Source organism: Oncorhynchus kisutch, unplaced genomic scaffold (assembly GCF_002021735.2).
Source record: "Oncorhynchus kisutch isolate 150728-3 unplaced genomic scaffold, Okis_V2 scaffold534, whole genome shotgun sequence".
NCBI lineage: Eukaryota > Metazoa > Chordata > Actinopteri > Salmoniformes > Salmonidae > Oncorhynchus > Oncorhynchus kisutch.
In genome coordinates, this window is record NW_022262479.1 from 3,561 (window position 1) to 28,527 (window position 24,967).

Sequence of the window (24,967 nt, forward strand, 5' to 3'; positions counted from 1 at the left end):
CATACCAGAGAGAATACTATAGACATCAAGAAAGCCAGTCAGTTGATTATTGACAAGTTTTACATGTAAGCTAAGGTAAAGCCTACACGAAACACAGGCCTTAAAATCCTCCATGGGAAAAATGAATGGTGGAAAATTGATTGGACCCATTTACCTGTTTGACCGCTAGGTTTTATGGGTATTATGAGTCAAACTGTGGTACTCTTACAATATTGTCTGAAATAATATACAGAGGTCCACAAATCAGGAAGGGTGTTACATTACTACAGCAACATGCTCTAGACACTCACCCTGTCTATTAATTTCTCAATTTAACTGCCAACAATAAAATTTCGAGAGAAATAGATTACGCAGTACTAAAACTTGAAGACACTCCAGAGAACTCTGAAGTGCAGGACATGTCCGTTTTTATTCTTCCGCCCCTTGTGCTAAAGCGCCAGTGAGTCCATTGTGCGGAGTGATCTGACGCAGACTACACCCATGCACTGCCTGATTACATTGGCTTTCTTTACTGCCCGAGCCAAGACGTGTGTGAACGTCGAAGTGGGGGGTACAATTAGAGACACTCAATTGATCCGTAAGCAGCGCAAAATCGGCTGTAACTGTCTTATCCCATAAACTACACTTTGGAGTTCATAGGGAGCTGTATATTTCAACATGTCTTGGCAAAGCTACGTGGATAACCTGATGGCGGATGGCAGTTGTCAGGATTCCGCCATTGTTGGGTATACGGACGCCAAATACGTTTGGGCAGCACATGCCGGTGGTACTTTTAACAACATAACGGTAAGAAATTAAATGGAAACCAATAACAAATGTGAATCAGAATGAATGCTGGCAGGGATAATCACAACCTCGCCGAACCTAGTTTAGCTAAAGAGTTCGCTTGCTAGCTAGCTCCACCGTCCATTCCGTTTGACCAGCAAGCTAGTAACGTTAGCTAAAGCTAGATACGTTAGCATGTTAGCTTGCTATTGCTAACGTCATATGTACAATGCGACTTGGCCAATAATATTAGGCTAAAACTGTTGTGGACTTATCTTGGCTGCTAACAATGTTAGCTAGCTAGGTACGGTTAGCTAGCTGCCCAGAATTAGCCTACCTAGCGGGCATGCTTGCTAGACAACCTTTTTTTACATTTTAATTTTTATAAATATCACCTTTTATATAACTAGGCAAGTCAGTTAAGAACAAATTATTATTTACAATGACGGCCTACACCGGCCAAACCCAGACGACGCTGGGCCAATTGTGCGCCGCCCTATAGGACTCCCAATCACGGCCGGTTGTGATACAGCCAGGATTCGAACCAGGTTCTGTAGTGACGCTTCTAGTACTGCGTAGCAGTGCCACCGCTGCGCCACTCGGTAGCCCGTTAACATTAGATCCAATGAATGAGTGTCGTGGTCTAAAGTTAACGTCAGATACCATAGTTAAGTTAGCCAACTAGCTAATGTGGCTAGCTACCTACACTTGCCAAAGCGTCACTAGCTAACGGCCTAATCTGTTTATTCTATACTGGTGTGCTAGCTAGTTATTACGGATTGTTACCCAATGTTTCCATTTGGAGAACCAAGACAATTGATACATTTCGACATTGTTATAGCTAGTTAACTAAGTAAATGTGCAAGGTAGTTTATATTAACAAGTTGAAGAAAGAGGGCTTAAGCGTTTTGCTCAAGTCAGGACCTAACTTGCCTTGTTGCTTCCCAAGATGGCGGCTCTCCCATGCCATCCACAATGGGTGAGCTTACCAACTATACTTATCAAAAATGTAAACTGAACCATTTCTAAGATTTTACTGTGTTACAGTTCATATAAAGACATCAGTCAATTGAAATAAACCCAATAGTCCCTAATCAATGGATTTCACAAGACTGGGAATACAGATGCTGTATGTATGTTGGTCACAGACACCTTAAAAAAAAAAGGCAAGGGCGTGGCACAAAAAAAAACTAATCAGAATTTGGTGTGGCCACCATTTGCCTCATGCAGCGCAACACATCTCCTTTGTATCGAGTTGATCAGGCTGTTGATTGTGGCGGATGGAATGTTTTCCCGCTCTTCTTCGATGGCCGTGCAAAGTTGCGGGATATGGCGGAAACTGGATCACGTTGTCAAGAGCATCCCAAGTATGCAGACCATGGATAAACTGGGAAATTTTCAGCTTCCAGGAATTTTGTACAGATCCTTGTGACGTGGGACCATGCATTATCATGCTGAACACGAGGTGGATGAGTGGGCCTCAGGATCTGGTCTCATTCAATTCTTGGGCAACAGCTCTGGTGGACATTCCTGCAGTCAGCATGCCAATTGCACGCTCCCTGAATCTGTGGAATTCTGTTGTGAAAAAAACAGCACATTTTAGTGGCCTTATTGTCCCAGCACAAGGTGCTGCTGTTTATTCAGCGTCTTGATATGCCACCTCAGGTGGATTGATTATCGTGGCAAAGGAAAATCTTCACTAACAGGGACGTGAACAAATTGTACAATTTGTGATATTTTTGTGCTTTTTGTGATAAATATGTTTTTTATTTCAGCTCATGAAACATGGGACCAACACTTTACATGTTGCGTTTTGTTTTTGTACAGTGTAGCTAGTTAGTTAGATTAGTTTGTAGACAAGTGTTGCTAGCCAGCTCCACTAATGCATTTTGAATTTAGACTAAGTGCTGTACTACTTATTCATTATTCCCAGTGTATAAAAAAAAAAAGAAAAAAAAGGAGAGAACAGGGTCAGGGTAGTCACATCCACCAAAAAACAAACAAGATTCGACAAAAATTGAGGTTTAAACGTGTCAGCTTTAAAAAATAAGTAAAATATCACCTATGCATTACGAAAAACTTTCGTTGCAGTCTTTTTGGTAGATACCATCCCTCTTGCCATACCATACATACCCTCTTGACAAAATATGATATAAATCCAGATGTGCACCCCATTCCAGATGTTTTTAGTAGTGCTGCCATTTCTAAATGTTTACATGTCCACTTTTTAATCTGCATTAACTTTGTGAGTGCACTTTAACTGTGTTTCAGCCTCAAGAAATTGATGTTCTCATTGGAAAGGACAGGGCTAGCTTCTTCACCAATGGCATGACCTTGGGTTCGAAGAAGTGCTCGGTCATCAGAGACAGCCTCCATATTGATGGGGACTGGACAATGGACATCAGGACAAAGAGTCAAGGAGGAGAGCCAACATACAACGTCACTGTAGGCAAAGCCGGAAAAGGTAAAGGGTGACTACTTTTAGTGGTAAACATTTCAGTGATTGCGGCGTTATAGCCCCAGATCCATCCTACAAGTTTGCGTTTAGACAGACAGCCGAATTCTGTTCCTTTTCCCACTATTTGATCTTTTGACCAATCACATCGGATCTTTTCAGATCAGAGCTGATCTAATTGGTCAAAAGACCAATTAATGAAAAAGATCAGAATAGGGCTGCCTTTCTAACGCAGCCTAACATACTCAAGTGTTGCCTTCTAGTCAATGCAAGTGTCTTGTGGATTGGTGGTGATTCGTTCTAGTGCTCTGTTCTCATATTAGTACATCATGCAGCTTTTTTTACTATGAAACAGAATACAGCACAACATATATTGGTGTTCTGAGCATGTCAATTGCAAAGGGAAATATCAACATGTGCAATTTGATTTATCAATATAGTCAGTGGTACAATTTAAGCTAGGACATCGCTGTGACTTTGGGATAGAAATTGAAGAGAACGTGGGCCTCCTGAGTGGTGCAGTGGTCTAAGGCACTGCATCGCGGTACTAGCTGTGCCACTAGAGATTCTGGTTTTGAGTCCAGGCTCTGTCGCAGCCGGCCATGACCGGGAGACCCATGGGGCGGTGCACAATTGGCCCAGCATCGTCCAGATTAGGGGAGGGTTTGGCAGGGATGTCTTTGTCCCATCGCGCACTAGCGACTCCTGTGGTGGGCCGGCGCAGTGCACGCTGACAAGGTCGCCAGGTGTACGGTGTTTCCTCGGACACATTGGTGCGGGTGGCTTCCGGGTTAAGCGGGCATTGTGTAAAGTGTCAGTGCGGCTTCGTTGGGTTGTTTTGGGGGACTCACGACCTTCGCCTCTCCCAAGTCCGTACGGGAGTTGCAGCGATGAGACAAGACTGTAACTACCAATTGGATACCGGGAAATTGGGGAGAAAAGGGGAGTTAAAAAATATATAAAAAAATATTTTTAAAAATCGAAGAGAACTTGTTGAATTTCATCACTGGTCGGCAAGATGTCCATTGAGGAAGTACATAGATGTTACTTATGAAGTGCCATGCTTTGTATGAGAGAAATGAAGCCTAATTCACAAGCAGTCTCATTCAAGTTAGTGTATTGAAATGGCAGAAGTGAAGAAACAAGAAGTCAAGGTTTGCCTACTCTTAAGTCCATCTGCCTTTGTGGTCCTTCCTGACGTCTGTCATTTGAGTCTAATCAACAACTTTGTGGGTCTTTACCTTTTTTCAGCTTCTTCTCGCCTCTTAACTATTGGGTGGATGTCAACCTCACTAACATTTTAGATGCATGCTGTCTGTTTAACATTATTTCTAGCCGTCTGTATCATCTCCCTGGACAGTAGCCTACAACGTCTCAACATTTTGGGGCAGGCAAAACGGTTCTGTAGCCTACATTTTTATTAACTAGCCATCCATGGACTTCCATTTTCAAGGCAATGTCAAATATTCCACCACTAATACAGGGCACTACGCTGACATATTTATACAATGAGCACGTGTGTGCCTATTTTGAAAATGTAGGACCACACAAAGAATTTTAGGAGCACAGTGAAAAGGGTGATAAAGCTAGAATTCTTCATTTTTCTTGGCAAAGTGGTGCTCCTAAATTTAAAATTCCAGGTTGCACGGAAAATATGTATATGCAAGTAAAGTGGTCAGCACTGTAGAGCCCTGTAATAAACCTGAGTTAGATTCCAGTGTAGAAGTGGCTTTAAAAACATAGCTCACACATCCCCCACCCTTTACCTTATGTTGGCCACATTCAAATCTTTTGACGTTCTAGTCATTTAGCAGACGCTCTTATCCAGAGTAACTTACAGTAGTGAGTGCATACTTTTTTGTGCTGGTCCCCATCCTTCACAAGTAGTCAGGTGACTTGTGAAGGATGGGCTCTACTTGGTTTAATGTAAAGCTTCAGTTTTATAGAAAGATAATACATTCTCAAGCCATGTTCTTGGAAGTTATGGTCAGGTCTGTATACAATTCTGTACATTGTCCATATGCTTGAATCCAGGCAATGACATTGATGATTGATAGCGTAGCAAAATTCAAAGTGTTATCCTCGTAAAAAAAATAGCCGTGTTGTCAGTGGTCAAGACACCTACAAAGGTTTTGGGGGGGTATTTCCCTTCAAGCATGCTCTTCCCTGCAACTAGGGCTGGAAATTGCCAGGGACCTCACCAATACATTTATTGCGATGGTCACAATTCTGTATGTATTGTGACTTTATATTGTAATTGTGATTTGACGTTCCAAACCTATTGCTCACCATATGTCTGTTGCAAAGGGACAAGAGAGACATGAAGTTTTGATCAGTCAGTTTAATAAAAGTGCAGAAAACAAATTGACTCCCTATTTCAAAAGATGGAGAACAAAATGTGATGGGGAAAAGTTTTTTATTTATTTTTCATGCAGGTACAGCCAATTAGTGCAAAAATAATATTGTGAAGTTGTCAAAACGATACGATCAAAAAATGTCCCGATATGGAACTATCGATTTAAAATCTATATTTTTTTACCCTCATCACTACCTGTAACACACGCAAGCCATAACTTTAACTTCTCTTATGCCAACTGTACAGTGTTTCCCCTAGTTTTTTTTCTTCAGCGGTGGTAGCTGTTCCCATAAACCTCCAGACATTGAGCCAACAACTATCCATTTAAAAGTGTCGGCAGAAATAAATATATATATATATATATATATATATATATATACACACATACACACACACACACACAATTCAGCGGCGGGCCACCTCTGCAAAATGAATATAGGGGAAACACTTCCATAGGCTCACTAACCTTCTCCTCACTTGACTGTCTTTCCCTTTGACCGCTCTAAACTTCCCCTTTCCTTTCTTCTCTTTCAGTCTTGGTTCTTGTAATGGGCAAAGAAGGGGTCCATGGAGGTGGATTGAATAAGAAGGCATACTCAATGGCAAAATACTTGAGGGATTCAGGGTTCTAGTGTCACCAAGCTTGCTTAGTTAAAATTGAGGGACAAAAAGAAGAGAAAATAAAATATTGCTGTTAAGATTTCTCCTGCAAGCAGTCAAATGTCGTGGAAACTTTAATAGCAATGGAGAGTAATGGTGGCGGTAAGGTCCTATGTCACCTTTATCCCCACTTTTAGCGGGGAAAAATACTTTCTTGTCAATTTGTCATTTTTCCTTTTGTTTCCTTGTGTGCTCCAGCATTGGTTTTAGTCATGGGAAAAGAAGGGGTCCATGGCGGACAGCTCAACAAGAAAGCATTTACTATGACTGAGTACCTGAGGAAGTCTGGATTTTAAGGCAGCCTGTCTACCCACCTAGCAGTTCCCTCTGGCTCCCCCTCATTGTGTTGACAGTACTTCCCGGATTAGTTAGCAGATGCATTTCTCTCCCAGTTCCATTTTCATGTACACCCTTTTATATTTTTTTCATGTTAATTCATTTTATTTTTTGCTCCCATCTCCCTGTTCTTTCTCACAGTATTAACACTACAGTATGTTCTCAACTCTATTTCGGACACTACAATAACAAATTGTGGATGTTTATATTTACCAAAACACATGTGCAAAGAATTGAATGATAATGTAATAAAGTGTATACCAAATTTGGACTTGGCTTGTAAAAACAAATGATGAGGAAACACACTGAATGGGTTTGTCATTCAATGGTGCAGATAGTTTTGGGTGGGACAATGCCTTATGAGCATATTGAAGAGGTAACCGGCTGGTATTGTTTTCCTTTTCTCCGGGTGGCAGGATTTGAAAGTTGCATGCATATCTTTTAGCAGGGTTGAGGTTAATACCATTTTCTTTCCAGACAATTCAGAAAGTTAACTGAATTTCAGTGTAATTCCTGAATTGAAATGGAATTGACCCGAACCCTGTCTTTAACCATACAGAGCTGAACTCTCCTTGCCCTTCCCAAAACTTTTATATTCCCGCAAAATGTTATTTTTTTTATTCAGGCTTCAATTTTTTGCTTTGTCATTGGATACTACATAAATCCAGAATAATCCTCTATACATACACCTTAAAACCCCTGAGTCAGACCACTTCTTCTTCTCTTGCATTGTCTTCCATCAAATGCTTATGCTGTTGTAACTTGTGGTCTTAACACGTCATTGTGGTGTTGGAATATTGTAATGGCAGATGAAATCAGTATTGCTGAGGTTTTTTGTTGATAGAAATTCCTCCCATGAACCCCTACGACATCTTGAAGTCTCCATGGACATTCCATCTGCCAGCTCCTGTATTTCACGCTGCCGATTTGTGCAGCGTATCGTCCAGACTCCCTACATAACCATGTTTTGTCAAGTTGGCAAGTTATATTTTCCATAGGACCAATTGTTATGTCACAGTTAGGGGATTTTTTTCAGAATGGCTTCAAGTCATTGTGAAGGATGACTGTTGTCCTCTGTTTGACTGTAATCATTAGACTATACTTCAGATGACTGTAAAACACACTGCTTCTTATGATGACTTTAAAACACGAATTGATTTGCTGATAATTTGTTAACAGATAATTGCAGTCTCATTTGACACCTGTGGTAACCAGAGTATTCTCACTGAATGCATTTGACTGTAAACCCAAGCTCTGAATTTATTGCCTAGTGCTCTACTTATCATCATGTGTATCAGCAACTGTCATAGCACGGTACTTAACAGTAAATTTAAAAATAAAAAAAATATATGAAAAAAAAATAGTGATAGTGTGTACACTAAATTTAAAAAATGGTGTTGGTTGGAATAAGAACACTAAGTTGTCTTGTGAAAACTTTATAAGAAAAACTGTGTATCCTGTGCCATAACACAGATCTGGTCTGTTGCTACATTGAGTTCGATTATTATTCTTTTTTTAAACTGCTGCCCCAACAAGGACTAACTTCAATGGCATTTTCCTTCGGGATATTTTGGCATCAACTGATACACTCCAGGCTTTGTGGACTATGTACAGACCAAAAAAATACATTTTTCCCTTGTGCATTTGGATTCAAAATTATGAAAATGTGCATTTTCAAAATTTGGGGAAAATGCTATAAATTTATAAATCACCTTTTTGTTTACAGACAGATCAAATAAAAGCTATTCCAACCAGAACTGTAACCCTGTGTGTTCTTGGTTTATTAACTGATTTCAATTCTGTAGTTGAGTTATTTGATTAAACTGATCTTTATGGTAAAAATGCTGCAACATTACAGTAGGAGATGCGGGAAAATGTGTTGGACACCCTACAATATATGCCATATTTAGACAGGCAGCCCAATTCTGATCTTTCTCCGCTAATTGATATTTACCAATAATTGGGCAAAAGATCAGAATTAGGCTGCTTGTGTAAACGCAGCCATAGTTAGCGGTTTCCTGCTCAGACGTTGCATGCATCAACCAATGGTTGCGTTCCTTGTCATCGACTGGGGTCGAGCACCACATTGCTAGAACATAATGTGAGCGTTCCTCTGCTCAGGCTTTGCGGACTCCTTACCAATCTTACAATTCCTGGATAGGTATTTTACGTACAACTAATCACATACACTATATACAAAAGTATGTGGACAGCCCTTCAAATTAGTTTATTCAGCTATTTCAGCCACACCCTTTGCTGACAGGTGTATAAAATTGATCACACAGCCATGCAATCTCCATAGACCAACACTGGCAGTAGAATAGCCTTACTGAAGAGCTTAGTGATTTAACGTGGCACCGTCCTAGGGCGCCACCTTTCCAACAAGTCAGTTCATTAAATTTCTGCTCAGCTAGAGCTGCCACGCTCAACTGTATGTTTTGTTATTATGAAGTGGAAACGTCTCGTAGCAACAGCTGTGAAGTTGTAGGCCACACAAGCTAAAAGAACGGGATCGTCCTCGGTTGCAACACTCACTACCGAGTTCCAAACTGCCTCTGGAAGCAATGTCAGCACGAGCTGTTAGTCGGGAGCTTCTTGAAATGGGTTTCCGTGGCCGAGCTGCCGCACACAAGCATAAGACCACCATGCACAATGCCATGCGTCTGCTGGAGTGGTGTGAAGCTCACCGCCAGTGGACCCTGGCGCTGTGGAAATTAGCTCTGTCCCGGACATTATTATGAGGCGTTCTCCCCTCAGCAGCCTTCTGTGCACTCGACCACGGTTTCCCAAACTAGATGCTGTGTTTACATTGGCAGTCAAATTCTGATATTTTACCACTTATTGGTCATTTTGACCAATCCGATCAGCGCTTTTGACAATAATTGGGCTGCCTGTGTAAACACAGCGTGAGAGGATTTTATCGTATAATGCTGCTTTTATTAAAAAAGTGGGTAGGTTGTATTTACCACATACGACTGGGAAGAATCCACCCAATTTTTTTTCTCCAGAGTTCCCAGTTGTCTTGTAAGTACAATATACACTATATGGGCAATCTCGTGCCTAATGGCACAGTCGATAACGTGGCAGCAACCAGTGGTTTATGCATGCAACGTTTGAGCAGGGGAACATGATCGCTGCTTACACCTGTCAATCTCTGCATATAGTGGGCGCATTTCTCTGTCTAGACATTGCAGATGAATGCCAGAGGTATACTACAAGGCAGGATTATGGAGGTAGCCAGCTAACTTGTCTAAATATTATGTTAACTTTTTATTTTGTAGAAATAAACTTGGTCTAATTCAATTTAACAAATGAAAATACACTTTCTATTTAGCTTCTTTTTTTTTACAGTGCCTTCAGAAAATTTTCAGGACCCATTGACTTTTCACATTGTTACGTTACAGCCGTATTCTAAAATTGATTAAATAAAACACTTCCCATATCAATCTGCACACAAAACCCCATAATGACAAAGCAAAAACAGTTTAAAAAAAAATTGTGGCCATTTTTTTTTTTTATTATTATAAAATAAATACCTTATTTACATAAGTATTCAGACCCTTTGCTATGAGACTCAAAATTGAGCTCAGGTGCATCCTGTGTCCATTGATCATCCTTGAGATGTTTCTACAACTTTATTGGAGTCCACCTGTGGTAAATTCAATGGATTGGACATGATTTGGAAAGGCACAAACCTGTCTATATAAGGTCCAACAGTTGACAGTGAATGTCAAAGGAATTGTCTGTAGACCTCCGAGACAGGATTGTATCGAGGCACAGATCTGGGGAAGGGTACCAAAATATTTTCTGCAGCAATGAAGGTCCCCAAGAACACAGTGGCCTCCATCATTCTTAAATGGAAGAAGTTTGGAACCACCAAGACTCTTCCTAGAGCTGGCCGCTCGGGACAAACTGAGCAATCGGGAGAAGGGCCTCGATCAGGGAGGTGGACAAGAACCCGATGGTCACTCTGACAGAGCTCCAGAGTTCCTCTGTGGAGATGGGAGAACCTTCCAGAAGGACAACCATCTCTGCAGCACTCTACCAATCAGGCCTTTATTGTAGAGTAGCCAGACAGAAGCCACTCTTCAGTAAAAGGCATATGACAGCCCGCTTGGAGTTTGCCAAAAGGCACCTAAAGACTCTCAGGCCATGAGAAACAAGATTCTCTGGTCTGATGAAACCAAGATTGAACTCTTTGGCCTGAATGCCAAGTGTCACGTCTGGATTAAGCCTGGCACCATCCTTACAGTGAAACAGGGTGGTGGCAGCATCATGCTGTGGGGATGTTTTTCAGCAGCAGGGACTGGGAGACTAGTCAGGATCGAGGCAAAGATTAACAGAGAAAAGTACAGAGATCCTTGATGAATACCTGCTCCATACCGCTCAGGACCTCAGACTGGGGCGAAGGTTCACCTTCCAACAGGACAACGACCCTAAGCAAACAGCCAAGACAACGCAGGAGTAGCTTCGGGACTATCAAACATCTCTGGAGAGACCTGAAAATAACTGTGCAGCGACGCTCCCCATCCAACCTGATGAAGCTTGAGAGGATCTGTAGAGAAGAATGTTAGACTCTCCCCAAATACAGGTGTGCCAAGCTTGTAGCGTCATACCCAGGAAGATTTGAGGGTGTAATTGCTGCCAAAGGTGCTTCAACAAAGTACTGAGTATAGGGTCTGAATGCTTACGTACATGTGATTTTTATATTTTTCCTAAATTTGCACCAAAAACACTTCATGCTTTGTCATTATGGGTATTGTGTGTAGATTGATGAGGGGAAAAAACGATTTAATCAATTTTAGAATAAGGCCTTAATGTATCAAAATGTGGAAAAAGTCAAGGGGTCTGAATACTTTCTGAATGCACTGTAAATTATAGCAATATGGTGCCTGATGGAAAAGTAAATATTGTGGCCAACGACTGAGCAGGGGATCTCGACCAGGGTCTAGGGGTCGATTTGGGACCATTGTCTTCAAAAGGTGACCATAAACAGATGGTGTGTAGAAATTTGGTGGTTAGCTGGGTAGAAACTTGGTGGTTTGGTGTGTAGAGACTTAGTGGTAGGTGGGTAGAGACTTATGGGTAGATGGGTAGAGACTTGGTGGTAGGGGTGGTTGGTGGGTAGAGACTTACTGGTTGGTGGGTTGCCTGCTGTACTTTGCAGATCCTATGGAGTGTAGACCATTGAAGAGTGGACTAGATATGAGGGTGCAGAGTGGTTGTGTAATTTACCAGCCTTGTGAAGTGTGGACCAGTAGGAATGAGGGAGGAGGTTGCTGGACAGATGCAGTTCAGGGCCAACATGGCATACTTGAATTCCTCCTCACACACTACATGATCTGGCGAAACGGAGAAGAACAAGATTTGATGACGTTTTAAAAAGAGTTACAGAGATGAGACATAACCACGTGTCCCTCCAAACTTTTTATGTAAGTAAAGTACATGTCAGATAAAAAAAAATATCACGACAGGCCTGATGTAAAATGTGTCTGGTTGGTCCTGTGAATGGCCTTAGTAGTAAGGTTGGATGGAAACCTGGTTATAGATGGAAAATATTCTAAGCGTACACGTCAATCAACCAAATACGACTAATTGATCACAGCTGCATAGCATCACAGTTGCGTTCAATTTGGACGCAATGTTCAGATAGAAATGTCGGCTGTAATGTAGAATAGACATATGTCTCTCATGTAGAATACGGAATCAGGTCAGCTCAGAACAAGACATTTCTGTCTGCATCGTTCTGAATGTCGCACCCTCGTGAAGGTGACGTGGGTCTTTTGATTAGAGACACCTGTGAGTGGGAGGTCTGAAGTCTAATTGGTCGGTAATCATATTCAGCCTCTGGCGGCAGTGAGTGAAGGAAACTCTTTCAGCACACTGATGTGGTGGTCTTGTGTGTTTGTGAAACGCGATTTTAGTCCGATGGCATTGAAGGCAAAAGGGGAGCGTCTCTCTTTAATATGTTTAGGGCTAGTTGTGGTAGTATTGAACTCCTTTGGTCAGTGCGCTGCAGTAACACAAACAAGATCGTCAAAATCCTCCATTGTCCTGGGACCCCATTTGAAGGGGGATCTTAACAATGGTAAAGAGGAGCAGTCTACAGGTGCTGTGCGATTTGGAAGGCTTATACTTGGACGTAATGTCAAACCAAGAAATGCGAGTTTTTCGACTGATGAACATACTGTCTCCAAAGTCCGATCCTCCAATGTTTCACTGGATGATGCTGACTACCAGTCTGACATGGGTATGTATTATCTCTAACTTGCTCTTTGTTATGCAAATTTATTTAACATTTTGTAGGAATGTTTGACTTAATTAACAATTGGTTTCACCTTCCAGTGTAAATGGAAGTATTTGGTCCGAACAATGCTGTTAGGGACTCTTAGTCCTGTGAATGGCCTTAGTAGTATTGCCCTACAACCTAGGTTAAGAATGGACTACCATTGGTGTAGTTAAAAACCTAAGTGTTCTACTTTAAAGGTTGGGAACCTAAGCAGCTGGGAGGACATGTTTATGGCACAATTAGGCCAAGTAGTCCAGTGGTGGAAAGTCTCTTGCAGATGGAACCAAGTGTTGAATGTGTTGGCGACTCCATGAAACTAAAGGTCCATGACACAGGCTCTACACCAGGCTCTCTCTTTTCTGTGGACCGAGGCAAGTATCCAGCTGTTATCCTGGTATTTGAGATTTAAGTCATTTGAAAGCTGTACAAGTTAGATGTCATTTGTTGTGTGTTACTGGTTAACAAATTTCCTTTCTCTTGCTGTTACAATGTTTTGCAGGAAATAAGTCTCCCCTGCCTCTGTCACAGTTGCCCACAAACTGTGGTCATTCCATCAGCACCACTCACCAGGATTGGATTTTCATTGCAATCTATAATGGCTGTTATGTCACACTGGAGGTTGGAAGTCATTCAAATTGTTCCTGTTTTATTGTGAATTTTAACACTTTCCAAGATTAACTTTAAATTTAATCTTGCAGGATGGTAATTATGTTCTGCCTTTGCGTTGGTGGGGATTGCCAATTAAAATGTCCTGCCCTGCCAAAAAAACCTTTAAGCCCAACCCTCCTACTGTATTCTGCTACCCTGAGGGCATGGTGGTGAAAATGGAAGGGGGCACCTCTGCCGAGGATCTTAGGGTCAAGTGTAAGTCATTTACATAAGTCTCAATCCTTGTGCATTCTCTCAAGAGGAACATGTGCAAGTTGGATAAGTACATTTGTGACTATGCTTTAATTTCGACTCTATTCCACTCTTCCAGTCAAAGGACACTGGCAGCCGTTGATGAGAGTTTCGCCCCATTGTGGCTACAGTGTGGTAGCTCATCTAGAAGCTGTGACCATTTCTGCTCATTATGAACCCTGTGTGGAACTTAAGGTCTGAATTGTCAGTTGCGTTAATATTGTCCTTGCTGGTTTTGAAGGACATGGGTGGGAATCAATGATTTGATTCAAATGTTAATTTCTTTATTGCAGGATGGGATGTTCACCCTTGAACTTGCTGGCGAGGGGGAGGTTAAAGTGTCCTGCCCTAGTCCTGTTGACAAATCTTTCCCTCGCCTCAATTACCCCCAAAACCCTGTGTTTCCGGTTCCTCCCACCATTGCGCTTCAACCAAGTCCAATGTTTCCTCAGCCTACTTCACCCCCTAAACCCCAGGCTCCACTGCATCTTTACTACACAAAGCCTGCTGAGAAGCCAAAACCTGCTACTCTGCCTCCTGGGAACCCTCAGTATTACTTTTCCTTCTACCCTCTGCCTGCAACTTCTCCACCTGCTACCAAAGTTCCTCAGGGCCATGAACAACATCCTGACTACCGACATCCCAAACCTGTAACTGGTTCTCCCCCTGAAGACCCCCAGCCTCCTTGGTATTCTGAGTCCTTCTACCCTCGGCCAGCTGAGCCAGTTACTCGTATGCCTGGCGAACTTCCCCCTGCAACAGACGCTCCAAATGACAAGGTGTACTATCCTTATGACCGATATCCTTATGACCCTCAGCCAGCCAAGCCTGTAACTCATCCTCCTGTGATTCAAAGGCCTGCTACTGAAAAGCCAACATCTCCACTGCATCCTTACTACACACAACCTGCTACTCTTCCTCCTGGGAACCCTCAGTATTACTTTTCCTTCTACCCTCTGCCTGCAACTTCTCCCCCTGCTACCAAAGTTCCTCAGGGCCATGAACAACATCCTGACTACCGACATCCCAAACCTGTAACTGGTTCTCCCCCTGAAGACTACCAAATTCCTTGGGAGTTTTTTGACCGTCAACCAGCCAAGCCTGTGACACGTACTCCTGTGACTCAACCTACACCTGCCATACTTCCCCCTGCTACTGAAAAGCCAACAGCTCCCCTGCGTCCTTATTACCTGAAACCTGATACTCTGCCTCCTGGGAACCCTCAGTATTACTTTTCATTCTACCCTCTGCCTGCTAAGCCTGTAACTCCTCCCCCTCAAGTGTCTACTCCTGCTACCAAAGCTCCTCAGGGCCATGTGCAGCATCCTTACTACCCACATCCTCTCTATCCACCACATCCCAAGCCTGTAACTGGCTCTCCCCCTAAAGACTCCCAAATTCCTTGGGATTCCTTTGACCCTCAACCATTTAAGCCTGCTACGTATCCCGTGACTCCAAAGCCTACACCTGCTATGCTTCCCCCTGCTACTGAAAAGCCAACAGCTCCACTGCATCCCTACTACCCACATCACTACCAACAGTTCTACCCTGAGCCAGCTAAGCCCATTACATTCCCACTTAGGCCTGCAACTCAAACACCAGAACAAACGCCACTTGTAGTCCATACATGGATACCTGCTCCTCAACAACCTAGTCATCCAAGAACTACTAAAGCACCTCCAACTGTGGCTCCTAGTTCACCTCAGCCAGGTGACTCTTATCCACCACATCCTGGGTATTGTCCTGCAGTCTGCCCTACTGGTTTCTTGACCTGCTGCCCCATGCCCATATCTTTCCATCAACACCACCACAACCATTTTGGCCCTGTAACATCCAAGGATAGTGGTATCATTCCTGCTTACCCTTTCAAACATACATCTGACCTGTTCAATTATGCTTCAGTTTCTGGACCTACCCAAGCCACTACAACCCCACAACCTATAACGGTTCAGACCGTTGCCCCCACTAAAATGACATTGACTGGTTTCCACGACTACTGGAGTCAGCATGGAATGAGGTTTTCAGCCTCCTTGGCTTCGTATGCCCAAGCACCTAGTGATGCCAACAAGCCCTCAGAACCCCAACGTCCAAAGCAATCACATTTTCAGCCCTACAACCCACAGCAGCCAATGCGGCCATATTTTGAAGCACCTACCAGTGAGTCCAACAAACCTATGGGACAGCAACAACCAATTCAGCCATATCTGTCCCATAACCCACAGCGGCTTATGCATGCATATCCTCTGCCATACAACCCACAAGGTCCAGTACAGCCACATGGCCAAGCACCTGTTTATTCTAACAAGCCCTTGGAACTTGAGCGACCTGCCAGTGATCCAAGTAAACCATCTGAACCTCAATCGCTGTCTAGTGACCTCAACAAGCCCTTAAAACCCCAACCTTCAAAGTGGCCACATTATCCTTTCAGACCTCCAATGTGGTATGACCCTGACATGTTCCACGCATCCAAGCCTCTGCTGCAACCACACCACCAAACCCAACTGTCTGAATCTGCAATGCAGATGCATAGCACACTTGAACAACTGAGTCCTCAAGAACATCCACATGGACCGCTTCAGCCTCCAAGACCAGTCAAGGAACTGGGTGGCTCCCTTCCCAGTAATTCAAAGGGCATCTCTAGCCTTCAACGAAACCCCTCAGGCCATCAAATGCCTACCCATTACGGTTCATTGCCAATATATTATGCTGGTGCCAAACCATCCTACCCCCAGAAACCTGCAGCCAAGCCTTCTGGTAAACCCTCCAGACCTAAATTTCCAGAGTCATTCGAACACTATTGGAAGCCCATTGTGCCACTAGGGCCTAACGAAGGGTTCCATTTCTCTTACCCGGCCCAGTCCGCAGGAGGTTCTTACCCGGCCCAGTCCGCAGGAGGTTCTTACCCGGCCCAGTCCGCAGGAGGTTCTTACCCGGCCCAGTCCGCAGGAGGTTCTTACCCGGCCCAGTCCGCAGGAGGTTCTTACCCGGCCCAGTCCGCAGGAGGTTCTTACCCGGCCCAGTCCGCAGGAGGTTCTTACCCGGCCCAGTCCGCAGGAGGTTCTTACCCGGCCGCGTCCGCAGGAGGTTCTTACCCGGCCGCTAACTAAATGGTAGGTCATTTTGTCCTTCAGTCAACTACGGAGAAACATTTTAAGTCTTTAATTGAACAGTGGACTTAACATGCATCTGTCTTTTTCAGGATGCGCGACCCTTCTCATCCTTCAGTTAATGGTGCTGATGCCGACCAGAAGCGGTCATGTTTTCCCAATAAAGTAATTAACTAACAAGTGCGCAACATTGTTTCCCTTAATTCCATGTTAAATGTAGGTGTTTCAAGATTTTTTTTTTTTGCCAGGTGTGATTAACACTTGTATTGTAAACCAGAAGGCACAATTTCCACCACTTACTTTTTCCCAGTCAAATATCACCCACAAACTTAAATTCTAAAACTGATCATAGTTTACTAACAATATCAGACCATGGCTCCGGAAGCGATTTCAGATTACTGCCAGTGTTTCAGTAATTTTCTTCCACTCAAATATGGTGAAATCCTCCCATCTAGTGCTCATATTGAAAAAATAGTTAAGCTTTTCATGTGACTGGGTTCAACTGGTTGCATGCTACTGATCTCAACGGAGTGTAAGGGAAACTATTTGCTATTGAATGTGACCCATTACTCACAGTGCATCAATTTCTATCCTGCCACTTAAGTCTACTGCATTTTGCTAGCATCCCACTCAGACTGCACATGCATTTGGTGGCAAAACATTGTCACCCATTATCCTCAATGTAATCACTCATTTGCGCATGTCTAGAGTGAACTACAAATCTCTTCTGCACTGTTAAGAAATACTGAGGGATTATTTTTAAATCTTCAAAAAAAAATTAAACTGCAACAATTGAATTAGTTGAGGTCACACAGGGCGTGTATGGGGTTGTGGCTTGTTCAATATTGGGTTACAATAAGACCTCAGCCAACAAATACTGTTGACCTGGTTGTCTACCATATTCGCTGGAACAGTGCTAGAAAGTACAATCCTAAAATGAGGCAGCACAGCTTTTGAGTCCCTTATCCAAAGCAACTTACAACTTAGTAGTTGGTCGTGGTTAGATAGTGTCTAACAGGCATAACTGATCCCCTGTAGCTCAGCTGGTAGAGCATGGTGTTGCCGGTACAGTGGGTTCGATTCCTGGCACCACGCTTCTATAAACAATCCACGCATGAGTCGTTGGCTAAAAACGGGTTTCTGTGCCAATGCACCACACAACCAAGTAACAAAGCTTACAGACTTTGGGCACTTGAATATCATGGTTTGGGTTTTCAAAACACTGTCCATCTCCACAAATACATCACACCCTACCTTGTATGCTTACCCAAAATTGAAGGCATGGCTTGACAATCTCCATGTCATTAAACTTTGTCTTGTAACGTGTCTTTCCATTCATCAATTGACCGGTGCAGTTAGGATTGATAGCTAGTCAGGGACTTATTTCTGTTGCGATTCCTATTTTCTTTATAAATATATATATATACAATTACAGTGGTGTAAAGTACTTAAGTATTTTGGGGGGTTATCTGTACTTGATATTTTTGACATTCCTAAAGAACAATGTACTTTTTTACTCCAGACTGTTTCCCTGACACCCAAATTTACTCATTTCGAATACTTCGCACGACAGGAAAATGGTCCAATTCACACTTATCAAGAGGTAATCCCTACTACCTGATCAGGCGGATTATCTAAACACAAATGCTTCATTTGTAAATTGTCTGAGTTTTGGGGTGTGGCACTAGCTACCCGTAAATTAAACAAGATGGTGCCGTCTGGTTTGCTTAATATAAGGAATTAGAAATTATTTATACCTCTTATGATACTTAGTGCCTTTGGATAGTATGTAGACCCCTTGACTTTTTCCACATTTTGTTACATTACAACCTTATTCTAAAATTGATTAAAAAAAACTTCCTCAGCAATCTACTCACAATACCCCATAATGACATCACAATACCCCAGAATGACAAAATGAAAAAAAGTTTCTTAGAAATGTTTGCTAAAAAAAATGTAAAAACAGTATTCAGACCCTTTGCTATGAGACACAAAATTGAGCTCAGGTGCATCCTGTTTCCATTGATCATCCTTGAGATGTTTTTACAACTTGATTGGAGTCCACCTGTGGTAAATTCAATTGATTAGACATAATTTGGAAAGGCACACACCTGTCTATATAAGGTCCCACAGTTGACAGTGTTATGTCAGAACAAAAACCAAGCCATGAGGTCGAAGGAATTGTCCATAGAGCTCCAAGACAGGATTGTGTCGAGGCACAGATTTAGGGAAGGGTACCAAAACATTTCTGCAGCATTGACAGTCCCCAAGAACACAGTGGCCTCCATCATTCTTAAATGGAAGAAGTTTGGAACCACCAAGACTTCCTAGAGCTGGCCCCCCGGACAAACTGATCAATCGGGGGAGAAGGGCCTTGGTCACCTAAAGGACTCTCAGACCATGAGAAACAAGATTGAATTCTTTGGCCTGAATGCCAATCGTCACAACTGGAGGAAACATGGCACCATCCCTACGGTGAAGAATGGTGATGGCAGCCTCATGCTGTGTGGATGTTTTTCAGGTGCAGGGAGACGAGTCAGGATTGAGGCCAAGATGAATGGAGCAAAGTACTGAGAGATCCTTGATGAAAACCTGCTCCAGAGCGCTCAAGGTTCACCTTCCAACAGGACAACGACCCTAAGCAAACTGCCAAGACAATGCAGGAATGGCTTCGGGACAAGTCTCAAAGTCCTTGAGTGGCCTAGCCAGAGCCTGGACTTGAACCCAATCGAACATACAGTTGAAGTCAGAAGTTTTATATACACCTTAGCCAAAGACATTTAAACACAGTTTTTTGCAATTCCTGACATTTAATCCCAGTTAAAATTTCCTGTCTTAGGTCAGTTAGGATCACCATTTTATTTTAAGAATGTGAAATGTCAGAATAATAGTAGAGAGAATGATTTATTTCAGCTTTTATTACTTTCATCACATTCCCAGTGGGTCAGAAGTTCACATACACTCAATTAGTATTTGGTAGCATTGCCTTTAAATTGTTTAACTTGGGTCAAAAGTTTTGGGTAGCCTTCCACAAGCTTCCCACAATAAGTTGGGTGAATTTTGGCCAATTCCACCTGACAGAGCTGGTGTAACTGAGTCAGGTTTGTAGGCCTTCTTGCTCGCACACGCTTTTTAAATTTTGCCCACAAATGTTCTATAGGATTGAGGTCAGGGCTTTATGATGGCCACTCCAATACCTGGACTTTGTTGTCCTTAAGCCATTTTGCCACGACTTTGGAAGTATGCTTGGGGTCGTTGTCCATTTGGAAGACCCATGATGCTGCCACTCCCGTGCTTCATGGTTGGGATGGTGTTCTTCGGCTTGCAAGCCTCCCCCATTTTCCTCCAAACATAACAAATGTCATTATGGCCGAACAGTTCTATTTGTGTTTCATCAAACCAGAGGACATTTTTCCAAAAAGTACAAGCTTTGTCCTCATGTGCAGTTGCAAACCGTGGTCTGGCTTTTTTTATGGCAGTTTTGGAGCAGTGGCTTCTTCCTTGCTGAGTGACCTTCATGGTTATGTCGATTATAGGACTTGTTTTACTGTGGATATAGATACTTTTGTACCCGTTTCCTCCAGCATCTTCACAAGGTCCTTTGCTGTTGTTCTGTGATTGATTTGCACTTTTCGCACCCAAGTATGTTCATCTCTAGGAGACAGAAGCATCTCTTTCCTGAACGGTATGACGGCTGCGTGGCCCCATAGTGTTTATACTTGCGTACTATTGTTTTTACAGATGAATCTGGTACCTTCAGGCATTTGGAAATTGCTCGCAAGGATGAACCAGACTTGTGGAGATCTGAAGGTACCACATTAATCTGTACAAACAATAGTACGCAAGTATAAACACCATGGGACCACGCAGCTGAGTTTGAAGGTGGGCCTTGAAATACATCCACAGGTACACCTCCAATTGCCTCAAATGATGTCAATTAGCCTATCAGAAGCTTCTAAAGCCATGACATCATTTTCTGGGATTTTCCACGCTGTTTAAAGGCACAGTCAACTTAGTGTATGTACACTTCTGACCCACTGGAATTGTGATACAGTGAAATAATCTGTCTGTAAATAATTGTTGGAAAAATGACTTGCACAAAGTAGATGCCCTAACCGACTTGCCAAAACTATAGTTTGTTAACAAGAAATTTGTGGAGTGGTTGAAAATCGACATTTAATGACTCCAACCTAAGTGTATGTAAACTTCTGAGTTCAACTGTATCTGGAGAGACCTGAAAAGAGCTGTGCAACGACGCTCTCAATTATAAGGTATCACGTGCAGATTGATGAGGGAAAAAAACAATTGAATGCATTTTGGAATAAGGATTTAACATAACAAAATTTGGAAAAAGTCAAGGGGTCTGATTACTTTCCAAAGGTACTGTAAGTACATTTTTAGCAATTACATTTTATTTTGATACTTAAGTATATTTAAAACCAAATACTTTTCGACTTTTACTCAAGTAGTATTTTGCAGAGTTTTTTTTCTATTAAGGTATCTTTACTTTTACTCAAGTTTGACAATTGGGTACTTTTCCCACCGAAATACAATGACATAGATACAGACACATTACAGAGATGAAAAATGCTCATCTTCCAGATGAGTATGAGGGGGGAGTTTAAGTACAATTCTTACAAGCTTGTTTGGCTGGTAGCTTATTCTTTAGATGTTTGGGGCTGCTGGTGAACCACCACGTGCAGCATAATGAAAGAGACACTGGACTAGTGCACTTCAGGGTGTCTATAGCTAGGGGTTCCATCCAATTGGCGACAGATTTTCATGTGGCTTTTCTAAAATCTTCATAACAACAATATGCCATTTCAGAGTTTCCAATACATTTTATGGACATCCAGATGCATTCAGATCCAACCTTGTTCATCCAGTGACATCAATAGATGAGGGATATTGGCCCAATGAGACACATTTAAGTGTCCTTAAAAACAGCCTTTTACAAATTACGAAACACTATTCCTTGTGTAGCAAATGCAAAACTTTATAGCACATTGTGTTTTTTTTGGCTACTTTCCTAAAACAATAATTGTCCACCTCACGGTTCAGCTGTCAGAGATTTGAACACTAAATGTATCATGGCACTGTATGGATAGGCCTGTATGCTTAGCTGTCCACTGTATGGATAGACCTGTAGGCTTACCTGTCCACTGTATGGATAGACCTGTAGGCTTAGCTGTCCACTGTATGGATAGACCTGTAGGCTTAGCTGTCCACTGTTTGGATAGGCCTGTAGGCTTAGCTGTCCACTGTATAGATAGACCTGTAGGCTTAGCTGTCCACTGTATGGATAGACCTGTAGGCTTAGCTGTCCACTGTATGGATAGGCCTGTAGGCTTAGCTGTCCACTGTATGGATAGACCTGTAGGCTTAGCTGTCCACTGTATGGATAGGCCTGTAGGCTTAGCTGTCCACTGTATGGATAGACCTGTAGGCTTACCTGTCCACTGTATGGATAGGCCTGTATGCTTAGCTGTCCGCTGTATGATATTCATATTCTAATATATAGACTGTATTCAGACCCCTTGACTTTTTCCACTTTTTGTTACATTACACCCTTATTCTAAAATTGATTAAATTGTTTTTTTCCCCCCTCATCAATCTACACACAATACCCCATAATAACAAAGCATTTTTAGACATTTTTGCAAATGGATTAAATATTAACTTAAATATCACATTTACATAAGTATTCAGCCCCTTTACTCAGTACTTTGTTGAAGCACCTTTGGCAGCGATTACACCCTCAAGTATTCTTGGGTATGATGCTACTAGCTTGGCACACCTATATTTGGGGAGTTTCTCCCATTCTTCTCTGCATATGTGGGCACCACAAACTGATGCTGGCACTAAGACCACACTCATTGAGCTGTATACGGCCATAAGTAAACAGTAAAATGCTCTCCCCGAGGGGGCGCTCCTAGTGGCCCGGGGACTTAAATGCAGGAAAACCTAAATCCGTTTTACCTCATTTCTACCAGCATGTTAAATATGCAACCAAAAACTCAAGACCACCTTTACTCCACACAAAGAGATGTGCCTCGCCTGGTTCACCAACTACTTCTCTGATAGAGTTCAGTGTGTCAAATCGGAGGGTCTGCTGTCCGGACCTCTGGAAGTCTCTATGGGGGTGCCACAGGGTTCAATTCTTGGACCGACTCTCTTCTCTGTATACATCAATGAGGTCGCTCTTGCTGCTGGTGAGTCCCTGATCCACCTCTACGCAGACGACACCATTCTGTATACTTCCGGCCCTTCTTTGGACACTGTGTTAACAACCCTCCAGGCAAGCTTCAATGCCATACAACTCTCCTTCCGTGGCCTCCAATTGCTCTTAAATACAAGTAAAACTAAATGCATGCTCTTCAACCGATCGCTACCTGCACCTACCCGCCTGTCCAACATCACTACTCTGGACGGCTCTGACTTAGAATACGTGGACAACTACAAATACTTAGGTGTCTGGTTAGACTGTAAACTCTCCTTCCTGACCCATATCAAACATCTCCAATCCAAAGTTAAATCTAGAATTGGCTTCCTATTTCGCAACAAAGCATCCTTCACTCATGCTGCCAAACATACCCTTGTAAAACTGACCATCCTACCAATCCTCGACTTTGGCGATGTCATTTACAAAATAGCCTCCAATACCCTACTCAACAAATTGGATGCAGTCTATCACAGTGCAATCCGTTTTATCACCAAAGCCCCATATACTACCCACCATTGCGACCTGTACGCTCTCGTTGGCTGGCCCTCGCTTCATACTCGTCGCCAAACCCACTGACTCCATGTCATCTACAAGACCCTGCTAGGTAAAGTCCCCCCTTATCTCAGCTCGCTGGTCACCATAGCATCTCCCACCTGTAGCACACGCTCCAGCAGGTATATCTCTCTAGTCACCCCCAAAACCAATTCTTTCTTTGGCCGCCTCTCCTTCCAGTTCTCTGCTGCCAATGACTGGAACGAACTACAAAAATCTCTGAAACTGGAAACACTTATCTCCCTCACTAGCTTTAAGCACCAACTGTCAGAGCAGCTCACAGATTACTGCACCTGTACATAGCCCACCTATAATTTAGCCCAAACAACTACCTCTTTCCCAACTGTATTTAATTTTAATTAATTAATTTATTTTGCTCCTTTGCACCCCATTATTTTTTATTTCTACTTTGCACATTCTTCCATTGCAAAACTACCATTCCAGTATTTTACTTGCTATATTGTATTTACTTTGCCACCATGGCCTTTTTTGCCTTTACCTCCCTTCTCACCTCATTTGCTCACATTGTATATAGACTTGTTTATACTGCATTATTGACTGTATGTTTGTTTTTACTCCATGTGTAACTCTGTGTCGTTTTATCTGTCGAACTGCTTTGCTTTATCTTGGCCAGGTCGCAATTGTAAATGAGAACTTGTTCTCAACTTGCCTACCTGGTTAAATAAAGGTAAAATAAAAAATGTGTACAAAGCTCTCCCTCGCCCTCCATTTGGCAAATCTGTCCATAATATTATCCTCCTGATTCCTGCTTACAAACAAAAACTTAAGCAGGAAGCACCAGTGACTCGGTCAATAAGAAAGTGGTCAGATGAAGCAGATGCTAAGCTACAGGACTGTTTTGCATCACAGACTGGAATATGTTCCGAGATTCTTCCGATGGCATTGAGGAGTACACCACATCAATCATTGGCTTCATCAATAAGTGCATCGATAACGTCGTCCCCACAGTACATACCCCAACCAGAAGCCATAGATTACAGGCAACATCCGCACCGAGCATAAAGGGTAGTGCTGCCGCTTTCAAGGAGCGGGACTCTAACCCGGAAGCTTATAAGAAATCCTGCTATGCCCTCCGACGAACCATCAAACAGGCAAAGCGTCAATACAGGACTAAGATTGAATCGTACTACACCGGCGTCGGATGTGGCAGGGCTTGAAAACTATTACCGACTACAAAGGGAAGCACAGCTGCGAGCTTCCCAGTGACACAAGCCTACCAGACAAGCTAAATTACTTCTATGCTTACTTCGAGGCAAGTAAAACTGAAGCATGCATGAGAGCATCAGCTGTTCCAGATGACTGT

At 42.7% G+C, this 24,967-nt stretch overlaps 2 protein-coding genes across 3 annotated transcripts; both read left to right on the forward strand.

Moving 5' to 3' along the window:
• Positions 1–355: 355 nt before the first annotated feature.
• Positions 356–8,329, forward strand: LOC109872298 (profilin-2-like). Of its 2 annotated transcripts, none has more exons than XM_020463486.2 (3): positions 356–786; positions 3,037–3,229; positions 6,435–8,329. In XM_020463486.2, the coding sequence occupies exons 1-3, from the start codon at positions 658–660 to the stop codon at positions 6,530–6,532; spliced, it is 420 nt and encodes a 139-aa protein (XP_020319075.1). In that variant the 5' UTR covers positions 356–657; the 3' UTR covers positions 6,533–8,329. The 2 variants fall into 2 exon arrangements, with proteins under 2 accessions (XP_020319075.1, XP_020319073.1); XM_020463484.2 differs by having other exon boundaries at positions 467–786; positions 6,111–8,329.
• A 4,101-nt stretch (positions 8,330–12,430) lies between these two features.
• On the forward strand, positions 12,431–17,053 carry LOC109872363 (proline-rich extensin-like protein EPR1). Its single transcript, XM_020463569.2, has 7 exons — positions 12,431–12,822; positions 13,059–13,232; positions 13,361–13,479; positions 13,560–13,725; positions 13,841–13,956; positions 14,055–16,871; positions 16,961–17,053. Exons 1-6 carry the CDS (start codon positions 12,459–12,461, stop codon positions 16,866–16,868), a joined length of 3,753 nt encoding a protein of 1,250 aa, XP_020319158.2. The 5' UTR covers positions 12,431–12,458; the 3' UTR covers positions 16,869–16,871; positions 16,961–17,053.
• Positions 17,054–24,967: the final 7,914 nt, after the last annotated feature.